General features: G+C 39.0%; 1 protein-coding gene across 1 annotated transcript in view; it reads right to left on the bottom strand.

Annotated features, from left to right (window-relative positions):
• ints3 (integrator complex subunit 3) overlaps window positions 1-27526 on the bottom strand; it is a 163486-nt gene that overhangs the window by 72185 nt on the left and 63775 nt on the right. The window contains exons 9-19 of the mRNA XM_051922213.1: window positions 25357-25454; window positions 12188-12379; window positions 11288-11375; window positions 11120-11199; window positions 9185-9276; window positions 8964-9070; window positions 8617-8736; window positions 7382-7511; window positions 7222-7276; window positions 3701-3804; window positions 918-962 (exon numbers count right to left, since the gene is read on the bottom strand). Coding sequence (XP_051778173.1) covers window positions 918-962; window positions 3701-3804; window positions 7222-7276; window positions 7382-7511; window positions 8617-8736; window positions 8964-9070; window positions 9185-9276; window positions 11120-11199; window positions 11288-11375; window positions 12188-12379; window positions 25357-25454 — 1111 coding nt within the window. The remainder of the gene's footprint in view (window positions 1-917; window positions 963-3700; window positions 3805-7221; window positions 7277-7381; window positions 7512-8616; window positions 8737-8963; window positions 9071-9184; window positions 9277-11119; window positions 11200-11287; window positions 11376-12187; window positions 12380-25356; window positions 25455-27526) is intronic.

The raw sequence follows: 27526 nt of genomic DNA, 5'->3' as shown, positions 1-27526 counted from the left end.
TTTCGGGCAGCGTCCTCTCTTCTCGCACTGTTTGTGACACTTCAAGTGCCCTGTCTGCTCCTGGAAGAGTGGAAATCTTTGCAAATGAGTGTAATCAGCGCCATCGAAGCAACACTCTGTTTGTAAATTGCCCTGCATGACTATTTACTGTCCCTTAAGGTGAGTTCAGGTCACTAAAAACCCGCAACATTTAAGGTTGCTTTTGTGATCAATTATTTTAAGAAGATGGAGAATTTACATCTAAGAAGATGTACAGACTTCTTCATGTAAACTCTTGGACTTGGGAATTGTTTGGACCTTCTGCCCATTAAGCACGGAAGGACAACGTCCACATTTATCAGAATTATTTTTCTCTTAAATCACAGGCACATAGTGCAAGGTTATCAGGCCGAAATTTGGACGATCACATAGAAAATGTAATTTCTATACCACAGCGGTCGTGTAGCGCCTTTCAAAAGTGATCTACTACCGAGATCCAAATACATTTTAGCTGCTGTTAGTACTACTTACCTGTTGTGTTATACTGCCTTTAAAATGTAGTTTACCCGAAACCACTCCAGTAGTGCTCAATGTATCTTTAATTCTTAAAATGTTAACGTTTTACTGTTTAATAACTTATAGACTACATTTTATTTTTTTCCCTTGCACTCAGTGAGCGAAGCCACTGGGTTATCAGCTAGTTAAATATAAAATTCAATTACAATATCAGCAGAGTGCAGAAGAAGGAAAAATGGAGTTTATTTTTATGTAGTGGAAAGTAGCAATGCTTCTTGCATCCATTCTGAAAAAGCATAATAAAAAAAAAACATAAAAAACAGCTCATACTTTCATTGTGTTTTATCGATCTAAGAACCAAGGATAAAAAAGAAAAAGTATGGACACAAAATGAGCACAAACATTCAATTTTAAATACTCACCTGAAAATTAAACAGACTGGTCTTGCAACGGACTCTTCCAGAGACCTAAAATCAGGATTAATAGAAGATTACAGCCCAATGATGCTTAGAAAATGTAGTTGAAGGTAATTTAAGCATTGATCATTAATTTAGAAAATGTACAAGAAGGAATTCTAAGCACTGATAATTAATTTAAGCCACTTAAAATATTTTGTTTTTATTCATGGAAGGTCAAAATAAAATAATATTTAATTTCTTAAGTATGACTAGTCCATGACATTGAATTAAGCTATTTACCATAAAAGTCTTACAAAAACCTGTTTTTGTTTAAAAGACTAAAACACACTGCTCTAGCTGTCAATAGATGTGCAAAAATGAATTAATTCCTCAAAAGGCTGCATACTAGCACATTCAAGTTTTAGCATACATTATTTTATGTTAAAGTCCTGCCAGCAAGTATATGCATGTGCTTGAAAAAGATACTGCTACACTTTACCAAAAAAAAAAAAAAAATCTCTAAAGTGACAATGCAATAAAAAGAAGGAAAAAATCGTATCCTGGTTTAAAGAAAGGAACTGTATTATCATTTCTCACAGAAATTTAAAACAAAGCACTTGAAAGGGGAGCTTTAAAGCATGGTTTATTGAAGTACTTAAAAAAAAAACTAATTTATTGGAAAATACATTTAAACAGCAAAATAAACAAGAATTTCAGTTACATCTGAGATTTTACGAAAATTATATTAAAATATATCAGTCTAATTGCACAAGCCTATTTGTGATGGGGACTGGGTCATGCACGAACAAGGAAATCCCAGTAAAATACGGTCATAATCTTGCACTAAGTCCCTGTCCTGTTTACAGACAGCCATTGTTACTAGCAATTGCATTGTTTAGTGAGGTGCTTGTATCAGACCCACTGTGGTTGCTGGTGGCCTCTGGCAGAGCGCGTAGATGACAATTGAACTTGACTATAGAGGAAGTAAAAGTCATAACAAGGTTTCTGTAGGTGAAACATTAAACAGATCATTACAGAGCATCTACCCAACCCCGTATTCCCATGCTGGTCATCCCCCAGGAACCTAATTCCATTATTCTTATTGGATCAATGCTTCAGTATCTGCATTTTCTTTATCTGCATGGTTTTGCAGGTACATAACTTTTGTGGATAACGAGAATCAACTATATTTTGAATACAGTTATATGAACTAAGAAAAGATCTTACATACTATTCTCCTTAAATTACTGCTTATTATGTTATGGAAGACAAAATGATCAATTTCACAGTGGTCCAATGGTAATGAAACTGTATGTGGTTCAATGTAGGTAGGATGTTTGATAAAAGCAGATTCACTTATCTGTAACATGGCACTCACCTTAGCATGTAAGTGTGTGAATCGCATATTATACTAATGATAGAGAGCAGACAACATGGAAACTTATGATTTCTTTGATAGAAGACACCCTTGAGTATGTAGAAATACCATTATTGCTTTTGATTGACTTATTGGTATATTGCAATGTATACAAACAACTTTGAAATATGGTGGTGTCCCGGTGACAGGAAACCTCGTTCATATGTGGTTAAAAGCTTTGCTGAATTCAATTGCCTATAGCAACAGAGAGTAAAAATTGGTAATATCTAGCATATATTATGATTAATTATTTGTAGATTGTCTTTATTGAATAAGTTAAAGCCATACTCTTAATATTAAAAAGAATATTCTTTACTTTGGCAGTAAGAAAGCTGGTTAAACCAGTTCTTAATCAGGGTATATTTAGGAGTCACCGGATCAGACAGACAAATTGACTTCTATGTAAAATGAAAGGCAAGTATGTTTGTGTTGGCTTGGAATAGACTGGGAATTCTGCAGGCAGACTGAAGATAATAGGCAGGGGAGTTGGTAATATTGAATCTGGCCCCTAGATAAAGTAAAAAATCAGACTTATGCATGAACAAGACCTAAATACAGAGGTGTGCCAAGGATTAGAGGATTGCCATAAATTGAGGCTGATAGAGAAGCATGCTGTCTCTGCTGTTCCATACATACATTGGCCAAGTCGTGTCCCTACCATTTCATCCATAGAGAGGCCAAGCCAGAGAAGAGACCACATTGGATCAGAGACCAATTAACATACTAAGAAAGAGAGCCACCTGGTAAATCTAAGAATATTGAATGTTTAAGACTCTCAGCAAGATGAACTACTTATTATCTAGTTTGTATTGGTATTATTTTGGCAACACTCATTTTACTCTGAGAACTAAGAACACCTTAATCCACTTAAATGCAATTAACAACCGCAATTACTAAAATCTGAAGACAGTTTGATATTTTCAAAACTATTTCTGTATATTACCATGCAGAAAATTTAAAATATGATGTAAATATATAATACATTATACAGAAGCTTCTCTGCTTCTTATGTTTGACAACAAAAATACCTAAAGTTCCATGGATCTCAAAAAATAAACTTGCACTTGTGCTGTAATACAAAAAAAGTCTATGCTTTGATGAAAAGAATTGTGCTAAAAGTCAAGTTGACTAGAAAAATGTAACCAAAATGTATTGTGATAATTCCTATCTGCATATGCCTTAAACATTTCCCATTACTTGGCAAGCGGGTGCAGTCCATCCAAATAAGGAAGGTTGTCTTAATCAAATGATGGAGGATTGATTCTTCCAAGTTTTGGCCAAAACAAAAAAAACTCTAGGATAAACAATTATCTTCTACAAATTGTTAAATTAAAAAAAAAGGTTAAGAAAGCTCTACTTTTGTAACATGGTTTGAGTTATAAATACTTACTCATCTGTGATTTCTTCTGGCAAAACATCACCTCTAAAGTGCCCTTTAAACAGCTCTGCCAGGCAGGACGCTAGAGTAGACATTTGCTCAGAGTCAAAGTCCTCCTAAAGCAAATTTAGAAATTAAATAAATAAACTAAAAATTGCAAACAACTGTTTGTTTATTATGTATAGTTATTGTCAGAACATGAAATATGACTCTGCTATTTGACATCTAATAAAGGAGCAAAAAAATAAATTAAATTCTAATGAAAACCAGATCCTTGAAGCTTTATCCATACAACAAAGAACCAACAAAAATATTTTGAAATCTCTTCTATTACAAAGTGTGTGACAATCTGTTGCAGGCAACACACATATAAGGGTACCATGAGGTTAGTACAAAGGAGACCTAAAGCCAGCAGATAGTTTCCAAAAGGGAGAGTCACACTGGCAACAGGAAAGGACCTGATGACATAGGAGTCATATGGGGGTAATATTCCCCTTATGTGTGCTACACTGCAATGGTTTCCATCCCTTAATTAGAACAGACCTGAGGAAGCATCTGACAAATGAGAAACATGGGTTTACAATGGCAAACACTAACAGATAGGGAATTGCTTAAGCATATAAAGGCTAATATAATTTGTATTACATCAGCATAAAACAATTCATTCTGCACCAATCAAGATAAAGACAACAGTACAGCCAATCGTACACCCTACATTATATTAGGTATAGATAGGAAAGCACCAAAATCTCTAATAGAATAGGAACTTCATATATGTAAATACTAGAGAGTTAATGAAAGATATGATCTCATTATCTCAATGACAGATACAGTGGAACCTTGGGTCACGAACGTCTCGGACCATGTACATATCGGGTTACGACCAAAAAGTTCGCCAAACTTTTGCATCTGTTCACAACCACACACTCGGGTGACGAACAAGCCAGTTTCCCTTCTGGTTTGTACGTGCCGATGATTTCCGCACATGTTCAGTCTCTCCCTGTACATTGTTCTCAATCAGACGTGCGTGCATTCGCTGTGAACTCTTTGTGTTCTATTTCGTGTGCTTTTGCATTAATTTTGCAATTAACCATGGCTTCTAAGCAAGTGAAGAGTGGTAGTGTTGGTGAGAAGAAAGGTTAGAAGAAAATTGAAATAGAATTAAAGAAAGAAATTATTGAAAAGTATGAGCGTGGCATTCGTGTTACTGATCTTGCCGCCGAGTACAAGAAGTCAAAATCTACGATTCCGACTATTCTAAAGCAGAAAGAGGCCATTAAAGCAGCTGATGTTGCAAAAGGAGTTACAGTGTTAACCAAGCAGAGGCCTCAAGTGCTGGAAGAGGTGGAAAAACTGTTGCTAGTGTGGTTGAACGAGAAGCAACTTGCAGGGGATAGCGTAAGCGAGGCAATGTTATGCGAGAAAGCCAGGAAGATTCATGGCGATTTGCTGTAAAAATATCCTTCTATGAGTGGCTAGTTCTTCCTCCTCACTTCCTTCATGCCAAAACTCGACTCATGCAAGGTTAGTTTTCTTGGTTGTTTATGGTTATTTTTTGTATAAATTGAGTATTTTTCAAATTTTCATTTTTTTTCCTGTGCTTAAAACTCATTAAAAAAAAGTGTTTACAGCGAGCGGTTCGTAAGGCTGTAGCATGAACTCTTGCAATGTTAGTTTTCTCTGTTGTTCAAGGTTTTTCACAGCGGATCGTAAGGCTGTAGCGTGAACTCTTGCAATGTTAAGTTTTCTTGGTTGTTTATGGTTAGTTTTTGTACAAATTAAGGATTTTTCAAATTTTCATTTTTTTCCATGTGCTTAAAACTCGTTAAAAAAAAGTGTTTACAGTGAGCGGTTCATAAGGCTGTAGCGTGAACTTGCAATGTTAGTTTTCTCTGTTCAAGGTTTTCTCAGTGTTATTCAATGTTTTTACATTTAGTTTACTATTACACTGTGCATTCTATGGTATAATTAACTATTTTTGTGCTTAAAAATCTTTAAAAAAATATATATATTTACATACAGTTCGTACAGTCTGGAACAGATTAATTGTATTTACATTCAATCCTATGGGGGAAATTAGTTCAGGTCATGACCAAATCAGGTTGTAACCAGAGTTTTGGAACGAATTACAGTCGTGACCCGAGGTTCCACTGTATATAGTACTGGAAGTGATAGCTATGCACATGAAGTCTTAGTAACACTGAAAAGAACACAAAAGATTTCCCTTACAGTTCCACCCTTTTTATTCTTTTAATACTAATCAAATATTTAACATCATCTTAGTAAAGCAAGAATGAAAGAGACAATCTTGATTCTACCTTGGATTTGGTCTTACGTCCTCTGGTAACGATATGGCAGCCATATTACTAAAAATGTTTTTTTAACACACTGATATACAACACTTGAATATCATAAAGGAAGTAACAATTACAAAAATGTAGTAAATAGAATTAGTGGCAACTCCTACGAGTGGACACTTTTTGCCCATTGAAGGTGTCTACGTCAAGACCTTACACAGTGTTGGGAATTTGCTGAGATGCACTGAGGATTCACCAGTGAGTAAGAATGGTATCAGAAGACATTTTGGGGATTTGCCGAAACCAGCCAGGGATTAGCTGGTAAACAGGCACCATGGATTTCCCTTTGGGCAAGATGATTGGTCTTTAAAGGATAAAAAGAAAATTTCCTTTAGTGCCAAGATTAGAGGGCAAGAGTGTGCTGCAGCCTTAGTGACAGCAAATTATGTTCCTCTTTGGACACTAGGGGAGTGGTTATTTAGTTGCTGGAAGAAATGTTTAACCCCCTCTGTTGTAAGCAAAGTGAGACTAAAGAGGGAGCAGCAGAGGTGGCAACACTATCTAGCCACTACAGAATTCAGAGATGCATGACACAGCTAAAAGATAGTTAGCAGCCTTGAAAACCTGAATCTTTATAAATAACTGAAAAATCTGGGTTACTGGGGGACCAAAACCTGCTACAGGGAGTTATATGTTGGTGTCATAAAGCAAAAGCAATACTGCCAGACCCTAAAAGTGATTCCAGGTTGTTTAGAAGGGACCCCAAGATGAGGTATAAAGCCACCTCAGAGACACAGGACAACTGGCAGCAGAATCAGGAAAAGAATGAAATAAACACTCAAATAGTGGGCATGAAAGAGGCCACAGTCTGGAGTCCTGGGAGAGAAATCAGGAGCTGGGTAATAAATGAGTGCTTAGTATAGTACTGCGGTGGACAAGCTGTCAGTCCAACCCACTTGAAAGACTGGGTTTTAAACGTGTTGAGACTGACCCTGAGGGGCAATGGGTATTGTTATTGCACCTTAGTTTATGATGGGATTTTTCAGTTATACAATTTGTATTGCCTTGGTTTTAGTTTATTATAAGGTGCCATTTGTAGATTATTTGTGTCTACAGGAGTACTTCTGTGTTCTAGGATGCTTTGATGTTCATTTGTTTACAGCAGACACAAAAATGATTTTTACATATAAACACAAGTATTTTCATTTGTGCTTCACAAACTGAACCATGGCTCACCTCAAGAATGAGTTCAACAATCTCTTGCATTACTTCACATTGGGTTTCTGTATCACTGTTGTGGTGTAAAACAGTAGAGAACATTAGCATATAGATTTATCTTTTTGTTGCGCACGGATACATAAAGAGCAGCAAGCCACTGTATTATATTATTCCTTGCCTTCCTTTCTGTAACTGCAGGACTTTTTCCTTCAGCGTCTCATCTAACTGATCCACATATGGTGTAATATCAGCTGGCTCTTCAACAATGGCTTCCTTAATGGGATGGAATCGAAACTCGCGCTTTTTCCCTGAAAAAGATGGTTTAAATCTGGAGTACATACAAGAAGCTCTTAATGAGACTCTTGTTTGACTCTTGAAATGGATAAATCAGCTTGCAAATAAGGAACAACATCAACAATAATCACACTTTGCACTTAGTGATAACTATGTACAGGTATACATTTTCTAGGTTTGCCCAGTTTAATCTGAATTGACTCTTAAGTTGATAACTAATGATGTTAATCATTTTGTGAAGCAAGAAAGAGTGTAAAGATATAGACTTTCTGAAATAAAACCACAAAACTGAAACATACCATTAAGTTTTTAAGTCAAAAAAATTGAAAAATTACAAACAAGCAAGTTATTAAGAACATAAATATTCCTGAAATTATGCTATTAAGCTTACCAATTTCTGACAAACTTGTCTGACCAAAATAAAGTACAACTCTGACAATCTTAACAGCTTAGAATATATTCTTGCGTACTGTTACATGCACAGTGCTGATAAAGAATAAACTTAATTAATGGTGAGCATTAAATCATTTAACAAAGCTAATTAAATGTGAACATGAAATTAAGGCAAAACACTGTTAGTCTTGGAAGGCACTGTTTTCAGTTTAGAAAGACAAACAGCAGAATACACTAAGTAAATAAGGATCCATTTATATTTTAGTCCACACAAATAATCCTTGCTAGGCCAAGAAAGATATAAAATCTAACCATCTTCCACATCAGGCTGCACTATTTTCACAGCTGACATTGGCAATGTTAACCTATTGGAAAGAAGCTGTATATTTGGACTCTATGTAGTATTACTTTTTAGATTTATGACTCTTGAGAGCCTAGTATGCAGAAATGCAATATCCTAGCTGTAAATTCAGAGATGCTATCTGAATGTTGGCGGTTACAAATGGTACTGCATCTTTTCCAACATCATCTACTTTGCCCTCTCCCTTCACATTGTCAACCTATACCCCTAATTGAAATAACAACTGTGCTAAAAAATAACATCAAGTATATATAATTAATACAATTAATGCAATTAAACATCTTTGATTAATCTGGGAGACACCAGATTCATATTCCTCCTCTTTAACTTTGTTTTTGGCTCAAAGTGTTAAATTCACTCTTTACCTTTACTGTTCAGCTCCTCCTCATCATCACTAAAGGCAGCCTCTGTGTTGTCATAACAACCATCTTCTTTGTCAGATGCATGATTGTCCATCTCCAAGGAAACAGACTCCTCTAGCTTCACTGTTTGTAGAGAGGACAACATGCCAATTTAAAATGCGATAAAACAAGATATAAAAATATTTGACATATCAAAAATATTGTAAATACAATCAAAACGTTCATCACTAAATGTCAGTTGTTTTAACACAACCTTTTCCTAACTGTAAGAGCCAGATAACTCATCATCTGAAGTAGTACTTGTTTATAAAGTAAATTTAGAATGAAAAACAAGATAGGAAATACTTAACCTTCAACAGGGGGTGATGGGGAACTACAGAATTCAGGAAATCTCTCTCTTAGCATGGCTCGAAGCTCTTTGTCCAATTTAGGATTATCAAAAAGAGGGGCCAGGTGACTATATAAAATGAAAAGTAAAATACATATTTTGTCTGGTCTGTTACAGGGATGATAGAAGAATACAGCAAAAAAAAAAAAAAAAAAAAACACACACACACACACACACACTTACGCTAAGACTCTTTTTTCCACTATATGGGTTAGTGAGTTAAAGACACCATGCCTCACATGACCCTCCAGAGGTGGGTAAAAGTTGGGAATGATCTGAGAAAAAAAATTACATGCAGCAAATCAATCATGTTTGACTTGTCCTGTGTAGCTTAAACTTTCTTTTTGAGGTTAATAATTTAGCAAACGTCAAGAATATTGATGGATAACAAACAGTAGAACAGATGTATATATGTTAACACAATAGTATTTCTTAATATTTTCAAAAGAAAAACACACAATAAATTCTAAACACTTTAAGAAACCTAGAAACTGAAATTTTCTGAATACAGTGGTACCTTGGTATACGTCTGCTTTGGAATAAGTCCAACTTGGTATACGTCCTGTTTGGACACGAAAAATTTTGCTTGGAATACGACTCGCGTGCTAGAACACCACGTGTGGTATGGCGGGTCCGCGGCTTCAAAAAAAGGGCCAGGTTTTAACCCGTATAGTCGTGTCGTTCTCCGTGCGCGTAATTGCATAACAGTGGGGAAGTTAATGAGGTAGTTGGTGCGAGTCGCACCTGTACAGGTGGGCTGTGATCGGGAAGAGTGAGACTGTATTTTTAACCTCGGATTTATTTGTTGTTGTTTTTATCCCCACGGAACACTTGTTTTTATGGATATTTATTAAATAATTATTTATTGAAATCAGATGCACTGCACTTTTCGTTTGGACACTGGTTTTTGTTTTAAATAAAAGCACTTGGCATTCTTGCACTATCCCCTGGCTTCATTTGAGAATTGTCCTCATTTGTCAGCTCATCTTGGTGACATTGACGACGCTGTCGGGTTCAGGGCTCCCCGTAAGGACATATGGGAGCGTGCAGCAGACCTGCATCGTCACACCATGTGCTACCCTACGCTGCCCATGAGCATCAGTACGCCAGTTGCTAGCATTCAGTGAACAACCCGCGCTATAACTCTTATGTGAATTTTCACGTGATTTTGTGTTTTTTCGCGTAAATTTGAATTGATTGTTGAAAAGTATGAAGGTGGCATGCATATCCGGGACATGGCTGCTGCATACCGTATGCTGAGAACAACGGTATCTACAATTGTGAAAAACAAAGACGTTATTAAAAAGTAAAGTGAGGTTAAATTTTAATTTATTTCATCTAATTGCTTTTGTATTTATGTATTTTAGTATTAAGCAGTGTTTCAATTATTTTATACAACCCCATCAATGTATAATATGCCAATAACAATAGGATTTTTTTTCATGGGAACGGATTAATCATTTTCCCTTTATTTCTTATGGGAAAAATTTGTTTGGTATACATCCTGTTTGGTATAAGTCAAAGGATCTGGAACAGATTAAGGATGTATACCGAGGTACCACTGTATATTTTTTGTATTATTGAGAAGATATGATTATATCAGCTAATTTGACTATGCAGGTGGTTACCCTTGATTTAAAAGGCAACTTTTAAAATGGTCTGCACTTAACTGATGAGGAAGCAATCTCTTTTTGCACATATACAATATTACATTCTAGTAAAATTGTTATGCACAGATTCTTGAATGCATTATTGAAACTACTGTCTTGAGACAAGAAGTAAAAGTATTTTAATTGAGACCTTGTATGCACTATCCATGTATGGGCAGTTGTGTGTAAATTCTGGGAATTACTCTAAGGGTAAACCCTCATTAACCCTGTGGATGGGCTGTGAGTATACATTCTGGGAGTAAATTCAAGGAAGTGATATAAACCATGGTAACCGCAAACTCAGTCTTTGTTACAGTACATTAAAATAGAAGACTATGGAAGAAAAAGAAAGATGAGGGATCTTAGGAAAACCTCTCACTCTCTTAGTATGTTTGCTTAATGTGTACCAAAATGACTGATATTTGTTTTGTTCAACTGGAAAACAGTTTTATTCTTACTGTAAACTCACCCTACACATGAAATCTAGAAGAGTGGCTGTAATGGCTGGGTGTGGCTTCATTGAATGATGCATAACCAAGATAGCAGGTTCTGTAAAATGTAAAACAAATAATTTACTACCCCAAACACAAAATGGCATTAGAAATAAAATAATTCAAGAGGAAAAGACTACTCTCACCTATATTCATAATACTATCCTTATCAGGGTTGAAGAAAAGCCAGTCATAGAAGAGAGCCAGCTTGGCATTAGATGCAGCAACATTTGACTATAAAATGAAATGAAGGAAAATAATACAATTTAAATGACGTATTTCTCATAATCAATGAGGCCAACAAAAAATTCACATACAGCATGAGTTGATACTAATACTCTGTGTAAAAACTATATCTACAACAATTTATATTAAAGTTGTAGAATAGGTGGACATTACAGTGGGAGTCAAACAACTGTACTGTAAATAAACAGTAACATAGCTCATTATGAAAAAACATCCACTTTTATTAAGGTTATTATTGGTATGTTAAGCTCTTAGACTAGTAAAAGTACTTACATTTTTCTAAAATCACTTAATCTGCAAGTTGACTAAGATCAGACTGGAAACATGTAAGTGTGGCCATAGCAGTGGTTAACAATTAGTTCAGATGGCCAAATATTGTAAAATTTTTAGTACTACGAAACAAAAGTGTTCACTATTAAAATGTTCCTACTTTAGAGGGGGAACTTTTTAATATTTTACTGTGAGGTTTTAAAATGTCACAAATTAATTATGCAGGAGGACTTTGGGAAGTGTAAATTACCTTACACTAAGAGAGACACCCAAGCAGTTTTATTGCACATGCACAATGCCAGCATGTTAGTGGCGATTATTATGAATAGAATGGATGCTTCAAACTGTGAAACCTAACATGCAATGCAAAAATAGAAGAAAAGCCATGTTTAGACTGATGAAAATAGGTTCTTAGAAAAAGTCAAAATGAACCACATGGCTCATGATATTCGATTGGTTCACTACTCTGGTTATAAATGCAGTGTTTATGGATTAGATATTTCCAGTTTGCATTCAAAATGTTTACTTACAGTGCAGGTGGTTAGCAGCCAGCCAATGATTGCCCAACGTGGAAGGATGTCAGAACTTAGTACTTCATTGGATGGATGCACAACACCACAGATGTAGCGAATAAGATCACACCTTAGTGACTGGCTATCTGGAGTAGACAGATACTGACGCTGAAACCAGTCCTGGTACCGTTTTTGCTGACCAAACCGTACCTACAAGCCAAATAGCCAATAGGGAAAAGCACAAGCCATAAATTTATTTTAAAAAACATTGTTTCAAAATGATACACCTGATAATCAATATACAATAAAGCATTTAGGCAGTTAATAAAACAAATTCTAGAAGTGTTTTTCCCCATCTATGATGATACATTACAATTCTGAGAGTACAATTTTATCAAAACAAACATTAGAATTTGGTGAAAATCACAACATTATTACAAAAGCTATATATAAAGCTTACATATATTTCTTTATACAGTACATATTGCCTAGTTCTTTTCAATTTTTGTAATATATATTTGGAGTATTTCATTCCATATTGTATTCTGCCATACATTTGCAATTAGCATTTACCATGAAAGGCTTGTAAGTAAAAATGTGCTTTATTATGAGAGGAACAGGAAATACAATCTAAAAACAACAGTAATAGTCATTGCCTTACAATCCCCAAACATACAAATTTCCCTTTCAAACTTTACGGAAGACTCAAAGTTAAACACATTAGAGCTTACATTCAAGTACTACTTGTATTATGAAACCATAATCTTGACAAATGTAATCAATTTTCCACACAATGGGATAGTAAACATAGGGTTAACAAAATGATATAAGTAAGACAAGACAGTGTTATGTTTTAGTCTGGAAGGACAGTACCAGGATGGCATCCTACATTAGAAGGTTTGCTTACAGTTTTCAAAGAAAACTGTGTTTATAACACTGATGGAAAAGGAAAATTGTTCAAGACATTTTAAAATAACTAACAGAACAAGGGGGTATATACAGTACATATAACATATTAGCTAAAATAATGCATTTCAAACACAAGCAGAATAAAAAAGAAAAAAAGAGGTTTCCTTTTAAAATTAATTATAGATTATAAATTTTCTTCAAGCATAACACTATCAAAGTAGAAAAAGTAAAGATCTGATAAAAATGAACATTTGGATAGACCCTTCAAGGTGGGCATCATAAAGGAGTATTTGATGGGAACTGATGTAAGATGCCAGTAAAAAAAAATTATTAGTATAAATGTTCAGCATCATAGAAGATGCAGTCAAAGCTTTGACTTTCATTTTTAAACTGATACTGAAACAGTTGGTTTGGAGCTGACACTGATACAGCGCATTGCAGCACCCACCATATAACAAACCAACTCAGGAATGTATAAAAGAATTCTTTTCACAAACGTGATTTATGACAATGCTCATAGTTCTATACAGTTGCTTTAATCCCTCATGCCAGCAGAAGATAATGCTACTGAACATATGACCTGAAATTAAAAACAGATAAGTCATGGTGAATTAACGACAGAAAAATCTTTAAATTTCCCAAAGTATCACCACATAATTCTCCAAGAACTTTTGGAAAATATTGAAAAATTAAGATGGTTTCTAAATATGTGGGGAACAGAGAAATTATTTCATGCATATATTTTTAGTAGGACCGAGCAATGTAAAATATTATTCACTGGCTATTCTATTCATTCCATGTGCAACTTTCAGTTAATTTAAAATGCTACTTGCAAGAATCATTACAAGACTTAAAAAGCATCAATTTTAGGATTAATTTCAGAATTCTTCTTCTTACATACTGTATAAAGACTTGAATGGCCAATGCCCTGGTTACTTATCTGAATTTCTCATTACTAACATGCATTAAAATCTCAAGATGTTAGCCTATTAAATATTCCAAGATTAAATAAAATAATAGATAGATAGAGATAGATAGATAGATAGAGTAATCCCTCCTCCATCGCGGGGGTTGCGTTCCAGAGCAACCCGCGAAATAAGAAAATCCGCGAAGTAGAAACCATATGTTTATATGGTTATTTTTATATTGTCATGCTTGGGTCACAGATTTGCGCAGAAACACAGGAGGTTGTAGCGAGACAGGAACGTTATTCAAACACTGCAAACAAACATTTGTCTCTTTTTCAAAAGTTTAAACTGTGCTCCATGACAAGACAGAGATGACAGTTCTGTCTCACAATTAAAAGAATGCAAACATATCTTCCTCTTCAAAGGAGTGCGCGTCAGGAGCAGATCATGTCAGACAGATAGAGAAAAGCAAACAAATCAATAGGGCTGTTTGGCTTTTAAGTATGCGAAGCACCGCGGCACAAAGCTGTTGAAGGCGGCAGCTCACACCCCCTCCGTCAGGAGCAGAGAAAGAGAGAGAGATAGAGAGAGACAGAGTTTGTTTTTCAATCAAAAATCAATACGTGCCCTTCGAGCTTTTAAGTATGCGAAGCACCGTGCAGCATGTCGCTTCACGAAGCAGCTGCACAAAAGATAGCAACGTGAAGATAATCTTTCAGCATTTTTAGACGAGCGTCCGTATCGTCTAGGTGTGCGAACAGCCCCCCTGCTCAATCCCCCTATGTCAGGATCAGAGAAAGTCAGCTCAAGAGAGAGAGAAAAGTAAGCTGGGTAGCTTCTCAGCCATCTGCCAATAGCGTCCCTTGTATGAAATCAACTGGGCAAACCAACTGAGGAAGCATGTACCAGAAATTAAAAGACCCATTGTCTGCAGAAATCCGCGAACCACCAAAAAATCTGCTATATATATTTAAATATGCTTACATATAAAATCCGCGATGGAGTGAAGCCGCGAAAGGTGAAGCGCGATATAGCGAGGGATTACTGTACTTTATTAATCCTCAAAGGGGAAATTCACATACTCTAGCAGCAGCATACTGATAAAACAATATTAATTAAAGAGCAATAAAAACACAGTGCAAATTATAAAAAAAAAAAAAAAAAAATGCAAGGCAGAGAGTGCAAGGCAGGTATAATCCTCTTTAATAAAACCAGTGTGCGTCCATGTGTCCGTGTGTGTGTGTCTTCTGGTGAAGTGCGCATGCGCAGGGCACGGTGCAATGCTTCAAAGCAGATGCTTCAAAGGCCGCCTGACGCGTCACACAAGACAGAGAGGGCAGAACCTATAAAATATCGTGCGGCCACTCCAATCGGATTTCGGTAAATGACATAAGACCTAAAACATAACGCACGAAAAATCCAATCGGGTACTGAGACGCAGAGACCAGCTTCCCCAAAGAGGTGGGATTAGTGTTTATTGTTGTGCAAGTGTTCACTCTGAGGATGTCAGATTTGCGATTAACAAACTTGGCCCGGTACAGTGTAAAGTGTCAGTCGTTGAAGGGGTTTTCCTAAATATACGAATTTTCATGAAATTACAATAGGATTACTTTTAAAAGTAGATTTATTTTCGCACACATAAAATATGTTGCTGGGGAGACGCCACACATACAATAATCAGCTGTACGCCAGCACAGATTAAAATACTTGCTGGGGAACTGCACAGTACTTGCTGGAGAGACGTATTACTGCGAGAGAAAATTAAAGGCACACAATACAGTGACGCATATTACAGCCACATACTAATGTTTGCATTACTGTTCTAGTGTCCATTATTGTAACGGGCTTAATGTCTAGTAGACAATAATCTTGTATACTGTTAACGTTTAACCCCCCCGGGTGGAACCGAAGAGTTGCATAGTGTAGGGGAGGAACGATCTCCTCAGTCTGTGAGTGGAGCAGGACAGTTCCAGCAGTCTGTCGCTGAAGCTGCTCCTCTGTCTGGTGATGATACTGTTTAGTGGATGCAGTGAATTCTCCATGATTGACAGGAGCCTGCTCAGCGCCAGTCGCTCTGTCACAGATGTCAAACTGTCCAGCTCCGTGCCTACAACAGAGCCTACCTTCCTCACCAGTTTGTCCAGGCGTGAGGTGTCCCTCTTCTTTATGCTGCCTCCCCAGCACACCATCGCGTAGAAGAGGGCGCTCGCCACAACTGTCTGATAGACCATCTGCAGCATCTTATTGTAGATGTTGAAGGGCGCCAGCCTTCTAAGGAAGTATAGTCGGCTCTGTCCTCTCTTGCACAGAGCATCAGTATTGGTAGTCCAGTCCAATTTATCATCCAGCTGCACTCCCAGGTATTTGTAGGTCTGTACCCTCTGCACACAGTCACATCTGATAATCACAGGGCCCAGGAGAAGCCTGGGCCTCCTAAAATCCACCACCAGCTCCTTGGTTTTGCTGGTGTTCAGGTGTAGGTGGTTTGAGTCGCACCATTTAACAAAGTCCTTGATTAGGTTCCTATACTCCTCCTCCTGTCCACTCCTGATGCAGTCCACGATAGCAGTGTCGTCAGCGAACTTTTGCACGTGGCAGGACTCCAAGTTGTATTGGAAGTCTGATGTATTTAGGCTGAACAGGACCGGAGAAAGCACAGTTCCCTGTGGCGCTCCTGTGCTGCTGACCACAATGTCAGACGTGCAGTTTCCGAGACACATATAATGAGGTCTGTCTGTAAGATAGTCCATGATCCATGCCACCAGGTATGAATCTAATCCCATCTCTGTCAGCTTGTCACTAAGGAGCCGAGGTTGGATGGTGTTGAAGGCGCTAGAGAAGTCCAGAAACGTAATTTTTACAGCACCACTGCCTCTGTCCAAGTGGGAGAGGGATCAGTGTAGCATATAGATGATGGCATCCTTCGCTCCCACCTTCTCCTGGTATGTGAACTGCAGAGGGTCGAGGTCGTGGCAGACCTGTGGCCTCAGGTGGTGAAGCAGCAGCCACTCCATGGTCTTCATCACATGTGACGTCAGAGCGACAGGCCGGAAGTCATTCAGCTCACCAGGACGTGATACTTTTGGGACTGGGGTGATGCAAGATGTTTTCCAAAGTCTTGGGACTCTCCTCTGTTCCAGGCTCAGGTTGAAGATGCGCTGTAGAGGACTCCCCAGCTCCAATGCACAGGCCTTCAGCAGTCATGGTGATTCTCCATCTGGACCCACTGCTTTGCTAGACCGAAGTCTCCTCAGCTCTCTGCTTACCTGGGCTGCTGTAATTGTGGGTGGGGAGAAAACTCTCTCCTATGCTGGTATCAGCAGAAGGATGGGTGGAAGATGCAGTACTATGAGGTGAGAGTGGGGTAGGGTGGTCAAACCTGTTAAAGAAGTTGTTCATCAGGTTCGCTCTCTCCACGTCTCTCTCGATGGTGGCACCCCGCTTCGAGCTGCAGCCAGTGATGATCTTCATCCCATCCCACACTTCCTTAATGTTGTTATTCTGCAATTTCTGCTCCAGCTTTCTCCTGTACTGCTCCTTCGCCTCCCTGAGCTAGACTCGGAAATTCCTTCTGCACACGCTTGAGCTCATGCTGATCACTGCGTTTAAAAGCCCTTTTTTTCTGGTTCAAAAAAAAAATCAGTTGGAGTTTCGGCTTTAAATTACAAGGCCCAGAAGCTCTGTAATGATCTGTCTGCTTATATAAGAGATGCCTCTCCGACTTCTGCTTTTAAACCCAGGCTGAAGACTCACTGCATTAGTCTACCATATCCATATTAGAGATACAAGTTAGATTTGCCAGCAGCAATACCACATGCCCTTCAAAACAGGTTATCCACCCATAGCTAAATATGTTCAAGGCCAGCCAGTACTTAGACCAACCAGGAAAAAGCTTGGGATGCTGCTGGAAGAGTTGTTGGTGAGGCCAGCAGTGGACACCTATCCTGTGGTCTGAATGTGGATCCCAATGACCCAGTGCAGTGACAGGGACACTGCTGCAAAACTGGCGCCATCTTTCGGATGAGCTTTAAAACTGAGGTCCTAACTCTCTGTGGTCATTAAAATCCCTGGACATCCTTCATAAAGACTATATCCCGATATCCTGGCTAAAATTGTCCACCATGGCCTGGTCCCTAAATCATCCCCTGTTTCTGATTGGCTGTCTATCTCTAAAATAGCTAACAGCTAATGTGTGGCAAGCGCACTGGCGCAAAATGGCTGCTGTCATCATCCATGTGGAAGCTGCACATTAGTGGTGGTTGAAGTGCCTCCCCACTCACTGTGTAAAGCACTTTGAGTACCTTGAAAAGTGCTATATAAACGTAATGAATTATTATTATTACTATTTGCATATTACAACTCTGATTATTAGATAGAAAAACAGAATACACATATGTAGAAAAATATAAGTAATACATTAATTACGAATGATTACTAACCCTCTTTTATTCTGTTTTCCTTCTTAGTGTCTGGCTGTGGCACTTGGCGCCACTGCTCTACTTCCAAGGTGTTTTTCTACTCTTGGAAAGACATCTGAGTTGCTGTAAGCCTTGGAAGTAAAGGATGGAAAGATTCTGTCATCATATTAGACAGCTCTGTACATACTTTACTGTTGAAGACCTAAGACGGGGTGAATGGCCAGTTGGCCAAGGTCTCCAAGACTGTGTCAGTTATAACTTATCATGGACTCTCCAGAGTTTTATTTTGTACAGATTTTCTGCTCACTGGAGTTTTTGTTTTTCTCTTCTATTTTGTCAACTAGCCATAGTTCAATGGTGAGGTTTATGGACAGATACTGTTAGGCTAGATTTATCTTAATCAATTTGAAAATACTTTGTTTACTCTGTTTAAACAAATCGGTATCTTTACATCCTCACCGGGAATCACCACCTTATCATGATAGAGAGGTTTGTGGGCCCCTGTGGCCCTGGGAGCTCTGTTTTCTGGAGCAGAAGCACCTGGTAGGCCCTCATGGCAAATTGGTCCCAGGTGAGGGGTCAAAGAGCTTTCAAAGCCCCTAATGAAGCAACCCCACGAATTTAAAAAGATTACCCTGCCTGTTATGGGGTTACCAGGGCCTCTTCCTGCAACCAAACCCTGGAGGAATGCCAATGCAGGTGAGGGCCTGGTGGCCAGGCCTACCATTGCATTCAGTCGCGCAAAACACAACATGGAACTGCCCCCTCCTAATGGCCCACCACCTGCAGGAGGAACAGGGGCAAGTGAAATGTAACCTGAGCAGCTGTCAAAGCCAGAAGCCTTGGCAGACTGGAACACAGATTCACAAACTGACTTCTGGAACTTGTTAATGTCACCTCGCTTGGGAGAAAGGTGCTGGAGCTGGTGGGTGACGTGGTGGGTGACGTGGAGAGCTATATCTAGCAAATAGATATAGCTGGGCTCACGACCACCCACTAACTTGGTTCTGGAACCAAACCCCTCAAAAAAGGCTGGACTCTTCCTTACTGTGGAGGTACCCAGGAGGAAAGGCGTCGGGCAGGAGTGGGCTTCTTACTGAGTGCCTGCCTGGTAGATGAAATGTTGGTGTTTGTCCCAGAGAACGAGAAGGCTGTCTCTGTGTGGCTGAAGGTTGCAGCGGGACTCTGCCATATGTGCTTATACACCAAATGTCAGCTCAGAGTACCAGGCCTTCTTGGAGTGCCTGAAGATGATTCTACAAAGGGTCCCAGTTAGGGACTCCATAGTTCTGCTAGGCAACTTCAAAGCCCAGTAACAATGGAGACACTTAGAGACGCTTCATTGGGAGGAATAGCATCCCTGATCTAAACCTGAGCAGTGTTTTGTTCTGTGTTAGGCATGGTTTGTCCATAACAAACATCATGTCCAAAAATAAGGTGGCTAATACAGACATGGCCGAAATTATCGGCACCCCTGGAATTTTCCTTGAAAATGCACCATTTCTCCCAGAAAATTGTTGCAATTACAAATGTTCTGGTATATACGTTTATTTCCTTTATGTGCATTGGAATAACACAAAAAAACAGAGAAAAAAAGCCAAATCTGACATCATTTCACACAAAACTCAAAAACCGGGCTGGACAAAATTATTGGTACCCTCTACTTAATATTTGGTTGCATGCCCTTTGGAAAAAATAACTGAAATCAAGTGCTTCCTATAACCATCAACAAGCTTGTTACACCCCTCAACTGGAATTTCCAACCACTCTTCTTTTGCAAACTGCTCAAGGTTTCTCAGATTTGAAGGGCGCCTTCTTCCAACAGCAATTTTGAGGTCTCTCCATAAGTGTTCAGTCGGATTTAGATCCGGACTCATTGCTGCCACTTCAGAACTCTCCAGCGCTTTGTCTTCAACCATTTTTGAGTGCTTTTAGAGGTATGTTTGGGGTCATTGTCCTGCTAAAAAACACCCATGACCTCTGACGCAGACCCAGATTTCTGACACTGGGCCCTACATTGCGCCCCAATATCTTTTGGTAGTCTTCAGATTTCATGATGCCTTGCACACAGTCCAGTGCCAGAGGCAGCAAAACATCCCCAAAACATCTTAGAACCTCCACCATGTTTGACTGTAGGTACTGTGTTCTTTTCTTTGTAGGCCTCATTCCGTTTTCTGTAAACAGTAGAATGATGAGCTTTACCAAAAAGCTCTACCTTGGTCTCATCTGTCCACAAGATGTTCGCCCAGAAGGTTTTTGGCTTCCTCAAGTACATTTTGGCAAACTCCAGTCTGGCTTTTTTATGTTTCTGTGTCAGTAGTGGGGTCCTCCTGGCTCTCCTGCCATAGCGTTTCACTTTGTTCAGATGTCGACGGATAGTTCGAGCTGACACTGTTGCACCCTGAGTCTGCAGAACAGCTTGAATATGTTTTGAAGTTGATTGGGGTTGTTTATCCACCATTCGGACTAGCCTTCGTTGCAGTCTTTTATCAATTTTTCTCTTCCGTCCATGTCCAGGGAGATTAGCTACAGTGCCATGTGTTGTGAACTTCTTGATTATGTTGTGCACAGTGGACAAAGGAACATGAAGATCTCTGAAGATGAACTTGTAGCCTTGAGATTGTTGATATTTTTCCACAATTTTTCTTCTCAAGTCCTCAGACAATTCTCTGCTCTTCTTTCTGTTCTTCATGCTTAGTGTGGCACACTCAGACACACAACAGAAAGGTTGAGTCAACTTTTCTCCATTTTAACTGGCTTCAGGTGTGATTGCTATATTGCCAGCACCTGTTTGTTACCACAGGTGAGTTCAAAGGAGCATCATATGCTTGAAGTAAAACGATTTACCCACAATTTTGAAAGGGTGCCAATAATTTTGTCTGGCCCATTTTTGGAGTTCTGTGTGACATGATGTCAGATTTGGCTTTTTTTTCTCTGTTTTTTTGTGTTGTTCCAATGCACATAAAGGAAATAAACATGTATATACAAAAACATTTGTAATTGCAATAAATTTCTGGGAGAAATGGTGCATTTTCTGGGAAAAATTCCAGGGGTGCTGATAATTTAGGCCATGACTGTAAGTGTACTTGGTACCAGAACACCTTAGGCCAAAGATCTGTGATCGATTTCAAAATCATATCATCAGATTTGCGGCCAGATTTCTGGACACTCAGATGAAGAGAGGGGCAGAGCTGTAAACTGATTACCACCTGGTGGTGAGTTGGGTCAGATGGTGGGGGAGGCACCTGGATAGACCCGGAAAGCACAAGCAAATAGTAAGGGTTGATTGACTGAGAACACCTGGAGGAGACCCCTGAACAGAAGACTTTCAACTCTAACCTCCAAAAGAGCTTTTACACATACCAGGGGAGGCTTGGGACATAGAGTTCAAACGGGCATTGATCAAAGCCTCCACTGAAGGCCATTGGTTCCTCTTGAGGTGGCAACCCAAAAACCCAATGGTAGACACCAGAGGTGTGGGATACCATCAGGCTGAAAAAGAAGGCATTCCATGTATGGCTAGCATGGGAGACTTCCAAAGCAGCATCAGAAAGGTACCAACAGGCCTAAAGGGCTGTGACCTTGTTGGTCTGGGAAACAAAAACCCAGGTGTGGGAGGAATTTGAAGAGACCATGTAAAGCAACTATTGATCGGGCTCAAAGAGGTTCTGGAAAACCATCAGGCAATTCATAAAAAAGGGAAAGCAGGGATTCACCCAGACTGTTCTTAGCAAGGGTGGAGGAGTGTTGACCAGGACTGAGGATGTTGTCTGGTAGTTGAAGGAACACTTTGAGGAGTTCCTGAACCCGATGGACATGCCCTCTGTGAAGGAAGCAGAGCCAAAAGATGATAGGAGATCAATGCCTATTTCACTGAGGGAAGTCACTAAAGTAATTAAGCAGCTGCGCAGTGGCATGGCCCAGAGGGTGGATGATATTAGCCCAAAAATGACTAAGGCTCTGGACATTGTTGGGACTGTCATGGTTGACATGTCTTTTCAATGCTGCATGGTCATTGGGAGCTGTACCACTTAAGTGGCAGACCAGGGTGGTGGTCCCCATTTTAAAAAAGAGAGACAGGAGGGTGTGATCCAACTATCAGGGGATTACACTCATAAGCCTCCCTCGAAAAGCTTATGTCTGAGAACTAGAAAGGAGGTGTGGTATCTCAGATCTAGGAGGAGCAATGTGGATTCCATCCAGGATGTGGAAACAGTGGACCAGCTCTTTACCCTCAGAAGGATTCTGGAAGGGGCATGGGAGTACATCCAATCGGTCTACATGTGGTTTGTTGACTTAGAGAAGGCATGTTCCTTGAGGGAATTTGGGGTTGGGTGGGGAGTGGCTGGGGTTTTTGGGCCCCTAAAAAGGGCTATTTGGTACCTGTATAATCGCAGTGAGAGATGTGTCTGCATACTAGGAAAATCATCAGCATCGTTTCCAGTAGGTGTGGAACCCGACCAGGACTGTGCTTTGTCTCCTATCCTATTTGTGACTTTCATGGACAGGATATGAAAGCACAGCTGAGTTGGGGAGGGGGGTACAGTTTGGTGGCCTTAGAATCACATCACTGCTTTTTGCTGTCATCCAAATCTGAGGCCATGGCCCTCAGTAGGAAAAAGGTGGACAACCTCCTTTGAGTGGGAGGTGAGTTACTGCCTCACATGGAGGAATTTAAGTACCTCAGGGTCTTGTTCACAAGTGAGGGGAAAAGGGATGGCGAGATCCATGGATGGATTGGGGCAACTAGCACATTTATGCAGTTGCTATACCGATCTGTAGTGGTGAATAAGGAGCTCAGTCAGAAGGCGAAACTCTTGATTTACTAGTTGATTTTTGTCCCTACAATCACATACAGTCATGAGCTTTGAGTAATGACTGAAAGAATGAGATTGCGGGCACAAGCGGGCAAAATTAGCTTTTTCCACAGTGTGGCTAAGCTCTCCCTTAGAGATAGCATGAGAAGTACAGACATCTGGGGTACAGCTGATGGCCCTCAGCATTGAGAGGAGCCAATTGAGGTGGTTCGGGCATCCAATACAGATGCCTCCTGAACAACTCCCTGTTGAGGTTTTACATGCATGAACAGCTGGAAGGAGACCTTGGGGAAGACCCAGGGCTCGCTGGGAGGATAATATATCCCAGATGCCCTGGGAACCCCTTGGGATCCCACAGCACGAGCTGGCAAGCATGGCTGGGGAAAGGGATGTATGGGCTTCACTGCTAAGACTGCTGCCCCCACAACACATCTTCAGATAAGCACTGGAAAATGAATGAATGAATGAATAACTCTTTACATATATACATTATAGTGATGTGTAAAGTTTGTAATTGCTTTTACCCGGGAACTTATTATACAGATCTGAGACTGCACTCACTTAAGAGCACTAAACAAAAATGAACTGAACTGAATTAATGGAATCCTTCAATAAGAGATTTACGTTTGACTTTAGATCAACATAATTCTCTATACTCTAGCACACCTTCTTTACATTCTTTTGTTAATTTCAGTTACAGCAGCAGATACTGTACATCTTCATAGCCCTTACAAATAGGCAGGTAATGGGAGTACAAACACACACATTTTACAAACACCTATAACTAAATATTAAGGGATGTGGCCTTAAAGGTTGTTCTCATCAGAAACACAGCCAATGCATAAAGATTTTCATTTTGAAACCGCAGCATGTAAGAGTACAATCTTTTAAGATAACAGAGTGAATATTTAAGTTTTCAACTTTCATTTAATGCCATTATTGCCACAGCAGCAATTCTAGTTAATTTTGAATGATGAATTCTAGCCGTTTGCAATATTGCACCACCTGTGTGATTTCTGTTTATTCATTTCTTCCAGTGAGTCCAACCCGACTCCCAAGATTAAATCAGCTATTTTAATTAATTTATTCTGTTGGCATCTCTTACACCTATATCCTGTCCCCAGCACAATACTGCAGAGAAAAATACACTAGTCAATACAGACTGGTAGAAAACATGTTAAGAGTTGTCTACATACAATAAATGACCTCAACCTTCTGAGGAAACAGAAGCCTCTGACCCTTCTTGTACACAACCTTTGTGTTGGTACTCCACTCAAGCCCATTGTTCTATTTGTATTTGTATGTACTCACCACCTTCTTCATCATAAATGAGAACCAGGGACAGAAAGGAATTATTCTTCCTGAAGTCTATAATTATCTCCTTTGTCTTTACTAATGTGGTGGTTCAACTCGCACCATTCAACAAAATCCTTCACTAGTGTCCTATATTTATTTTATTGCCCATCGCTGATACACCCAACTATGACAGTTTCATCGGAAAATTTCTGCAAATGACATGATTCAATATTGTACAGAATATTGCAGGGTGCACAGAAGGGAAGCAAGTACAGTTCCTTCTTCAGCCCATGTGCTACTCATGGATACAGTTCTAAAACCGCAAAAACTGTGGTCTACCAGTTAAGTAGTTAAATATTCAAGGCACAATGGTAGACTCAGTCCTCATTGACTGGAGTTTGGGCTGTATGATGTTGAAGGCACTAGAGATAGAGTCAAATACAGCTATACTGCACAAATGCAAAACCTGGAACAAATATAAAAGAACTGCAAACTAGAATCATCAGAGGCATACTTAAAGCTAAAATGTTTGACAAACATCATGGACTCACTACATAAGACACTAATTTGTGAAAAAGAAAAAAAAAAGGAAAACAACAAGGATATTTGAAGAATAAACTTGAAGAACTGTAAAATTATGTCTTTCACAGAAAATATGGCAAATTATCCTCTGCTGGATTCTAGGAATCACAAATGACTATGAAAATAGTACAAAAACAAACAAAAAACAGCTCAAGTTCATGTTTTTCAACAAGGGCCATAATCTTTTGTAAATATTTGTCATAAAAAATCCAGCTAAACTATGAAAGATTATTTTTAGAATATCAGATATCGCTTACCCGTGAGGTCATGAACAGCAATTTTGTTTCCATGTCAGGAGTCAACCGGCAAGCAAGAAATTTTCTAGATGTTCTAGATGAAAGGAGTTGCAAAACTCCTTAACAAAAAGTAAATAATAAAAATCAGAAATCTTTTTTCTACTTACAGGTAGTAATAAATGTAAACAGCATATCATAGACCAAGTAAGACAGTATTAATCTATCAGGCACATAACTAAAACTATGCATTGAAAATGGTTTTCAAGATGATATAATATCTCTACAGATATTAATTAATCAATAAAACATCAGCAATTCAGCATGGTAGATGTATAATTGTAGCATTTCAAATGACAGGCTATAGTAATTAAGAATTAATACATTTTGTAAAGCATAGTTAATAAGCATGCAGCGTTCACCACATCCTACCTTTAAATATCTGATTCATTAACTCAATGATTCAATGACTGCACATAAGCCAATTCAGGGTTGCAAGAGTGAGGAGGTTATTCTAGACACATTAAATAAGCTGTATACTTGTATGACTGATTCACTTCACTTACTTCATCTATATTATGAGCTTGCCCAGACATTTGTCTTAATGGACATTCAAATGTCGTAAGAGTACTGTAGTGCTGGGCGGTATGACCAAAATTCTATATCACGGTATTTTTCAAAATTATACCGGTTTCACGGTATTGGACTGTATTTTTTTCCCATGCATGAATGGATTTTAACCACATTTTCCACTGCAATTACTGGCCAAGAATAACCTATTCCACTGTCATGAGAATTGTACATTGTACAAAAAAACATTTTAATGTGCACACAAGTATTAATACAGGTTTGTAGGACCCAATAAAGTGATGGTTTTCAAGGGGGTGGCACTAATGAAGGGAAGGAATCACAATGCATGACAGATGCAGTCAAAATATTTTTATTGAACAAAATTTGCAAACAACTTAAACTAAAATTTTGACAATATATTTTTGTAACGATTGTATCCGCTACACTTCACTAAGTTTACAGTGAAAAATTATACTGATGATTGCAGGCCAACCCCAAACTGCCTTCAGCCCCTTCCCACAGCGCAGAAAGATAACTTATAATAATAAAAGTGATATTTACTAAACCACACAGAGAAAAAATGCAACAAAAAATATAATTAATACATTTTCTACAACCCCCCAAATTCCCCCACTTCCAATATATACAATAAACACAAGGCATAAAATTATATATCCAAGAATTTTCCCCACCATCCATTTGATTTAGTCTTTATCCTATTTCCCCATACTTCAGTTCCTTAGACATGCCAATCCCAGAATAAAAGATTTATGGCTCACACTGCTTCCGATCCCTTTCACGGTAACCTCAGCGTATCCGGAATCTTCAAGGTCGCCACCCCAGACTGCGTTGGACTTGCGGTGCTCCCCGAAAACAATCTTTCTCCTGGACTCAGAGAGACGGGCTGTCTTTTCTTCCTCCTCTTCCTGCCTTTTCGCGCCCCTATTTAAGTAGTGCATCCATTTCCATGGCACTCCCGGAAATCGCAATGACAGCCCCTTACCTCCCAAAAGGTCCTGTCTATCCAACCCGCCTATCTTATCTTCCATATTCTCAAATGACAACTGGATTTTACATAGAGAGATAAAAAAAATATATACATTTTTATGTGGTAATGCTACATAATTCCCCACCCCCAGCCTCTCTCAGAGGGGGTCCAAAGTAGGACTTGAGGTTGACCACATTTACTGTCTCTATTTTCTTTTCTGGTTCTCTACCCTTTTGTATGTAATTGTTGTGCCCGAGTTGTTTTATGATCAAAGCTGGTCCTGTCAACTTAGGCACGAGCTTAGAAGAATACTTTTTACTGGCATAAGAGAGATGGTGAGCCCTAACCTAGACGAGCTCACCTACAGAGTAGTGCACTTTACTACGACCATTCCAGTGGTCTACTTCCAGGGCACATCCTTTTTCTTTAGATGGTTAAGGGGGGCCACTAAGTCAGCAAGGAGTGGAATGAACTTGTGGTACCACCCTACAAATCCTAGGAACCACTGCAAGTCCTTGAGGTCCACAGGCATAGGGTAGTTCTGTATAGCACTGGTCTTTTCTGGGTCTACTTCAACTCCTTTTGCTGACACTATGTGGCCCAAAAAATGGAGGTGAGGTTGAACAATGGAACTTA

This window comes from Erpetoichthys calabaricus, chromosome 2 (genome assembly GCF_900747795.2).
Source record: "Erpetoichthys calabaricus chromosome 2, fErpCal1.3, whole genome shotgun sequence".
Classification (NCBI taxonomy): Eukaryota; Metazoa; Chordata; class Cladistia; order Polypteriformes; family Polypteridae; genus Erpetoichthys; species Erpetoichthys calabaricus.
Note: the sequence above shows the minus strand (reverse complement) of the source record. Positions and strands in the feature narration are given on the sequence as shown.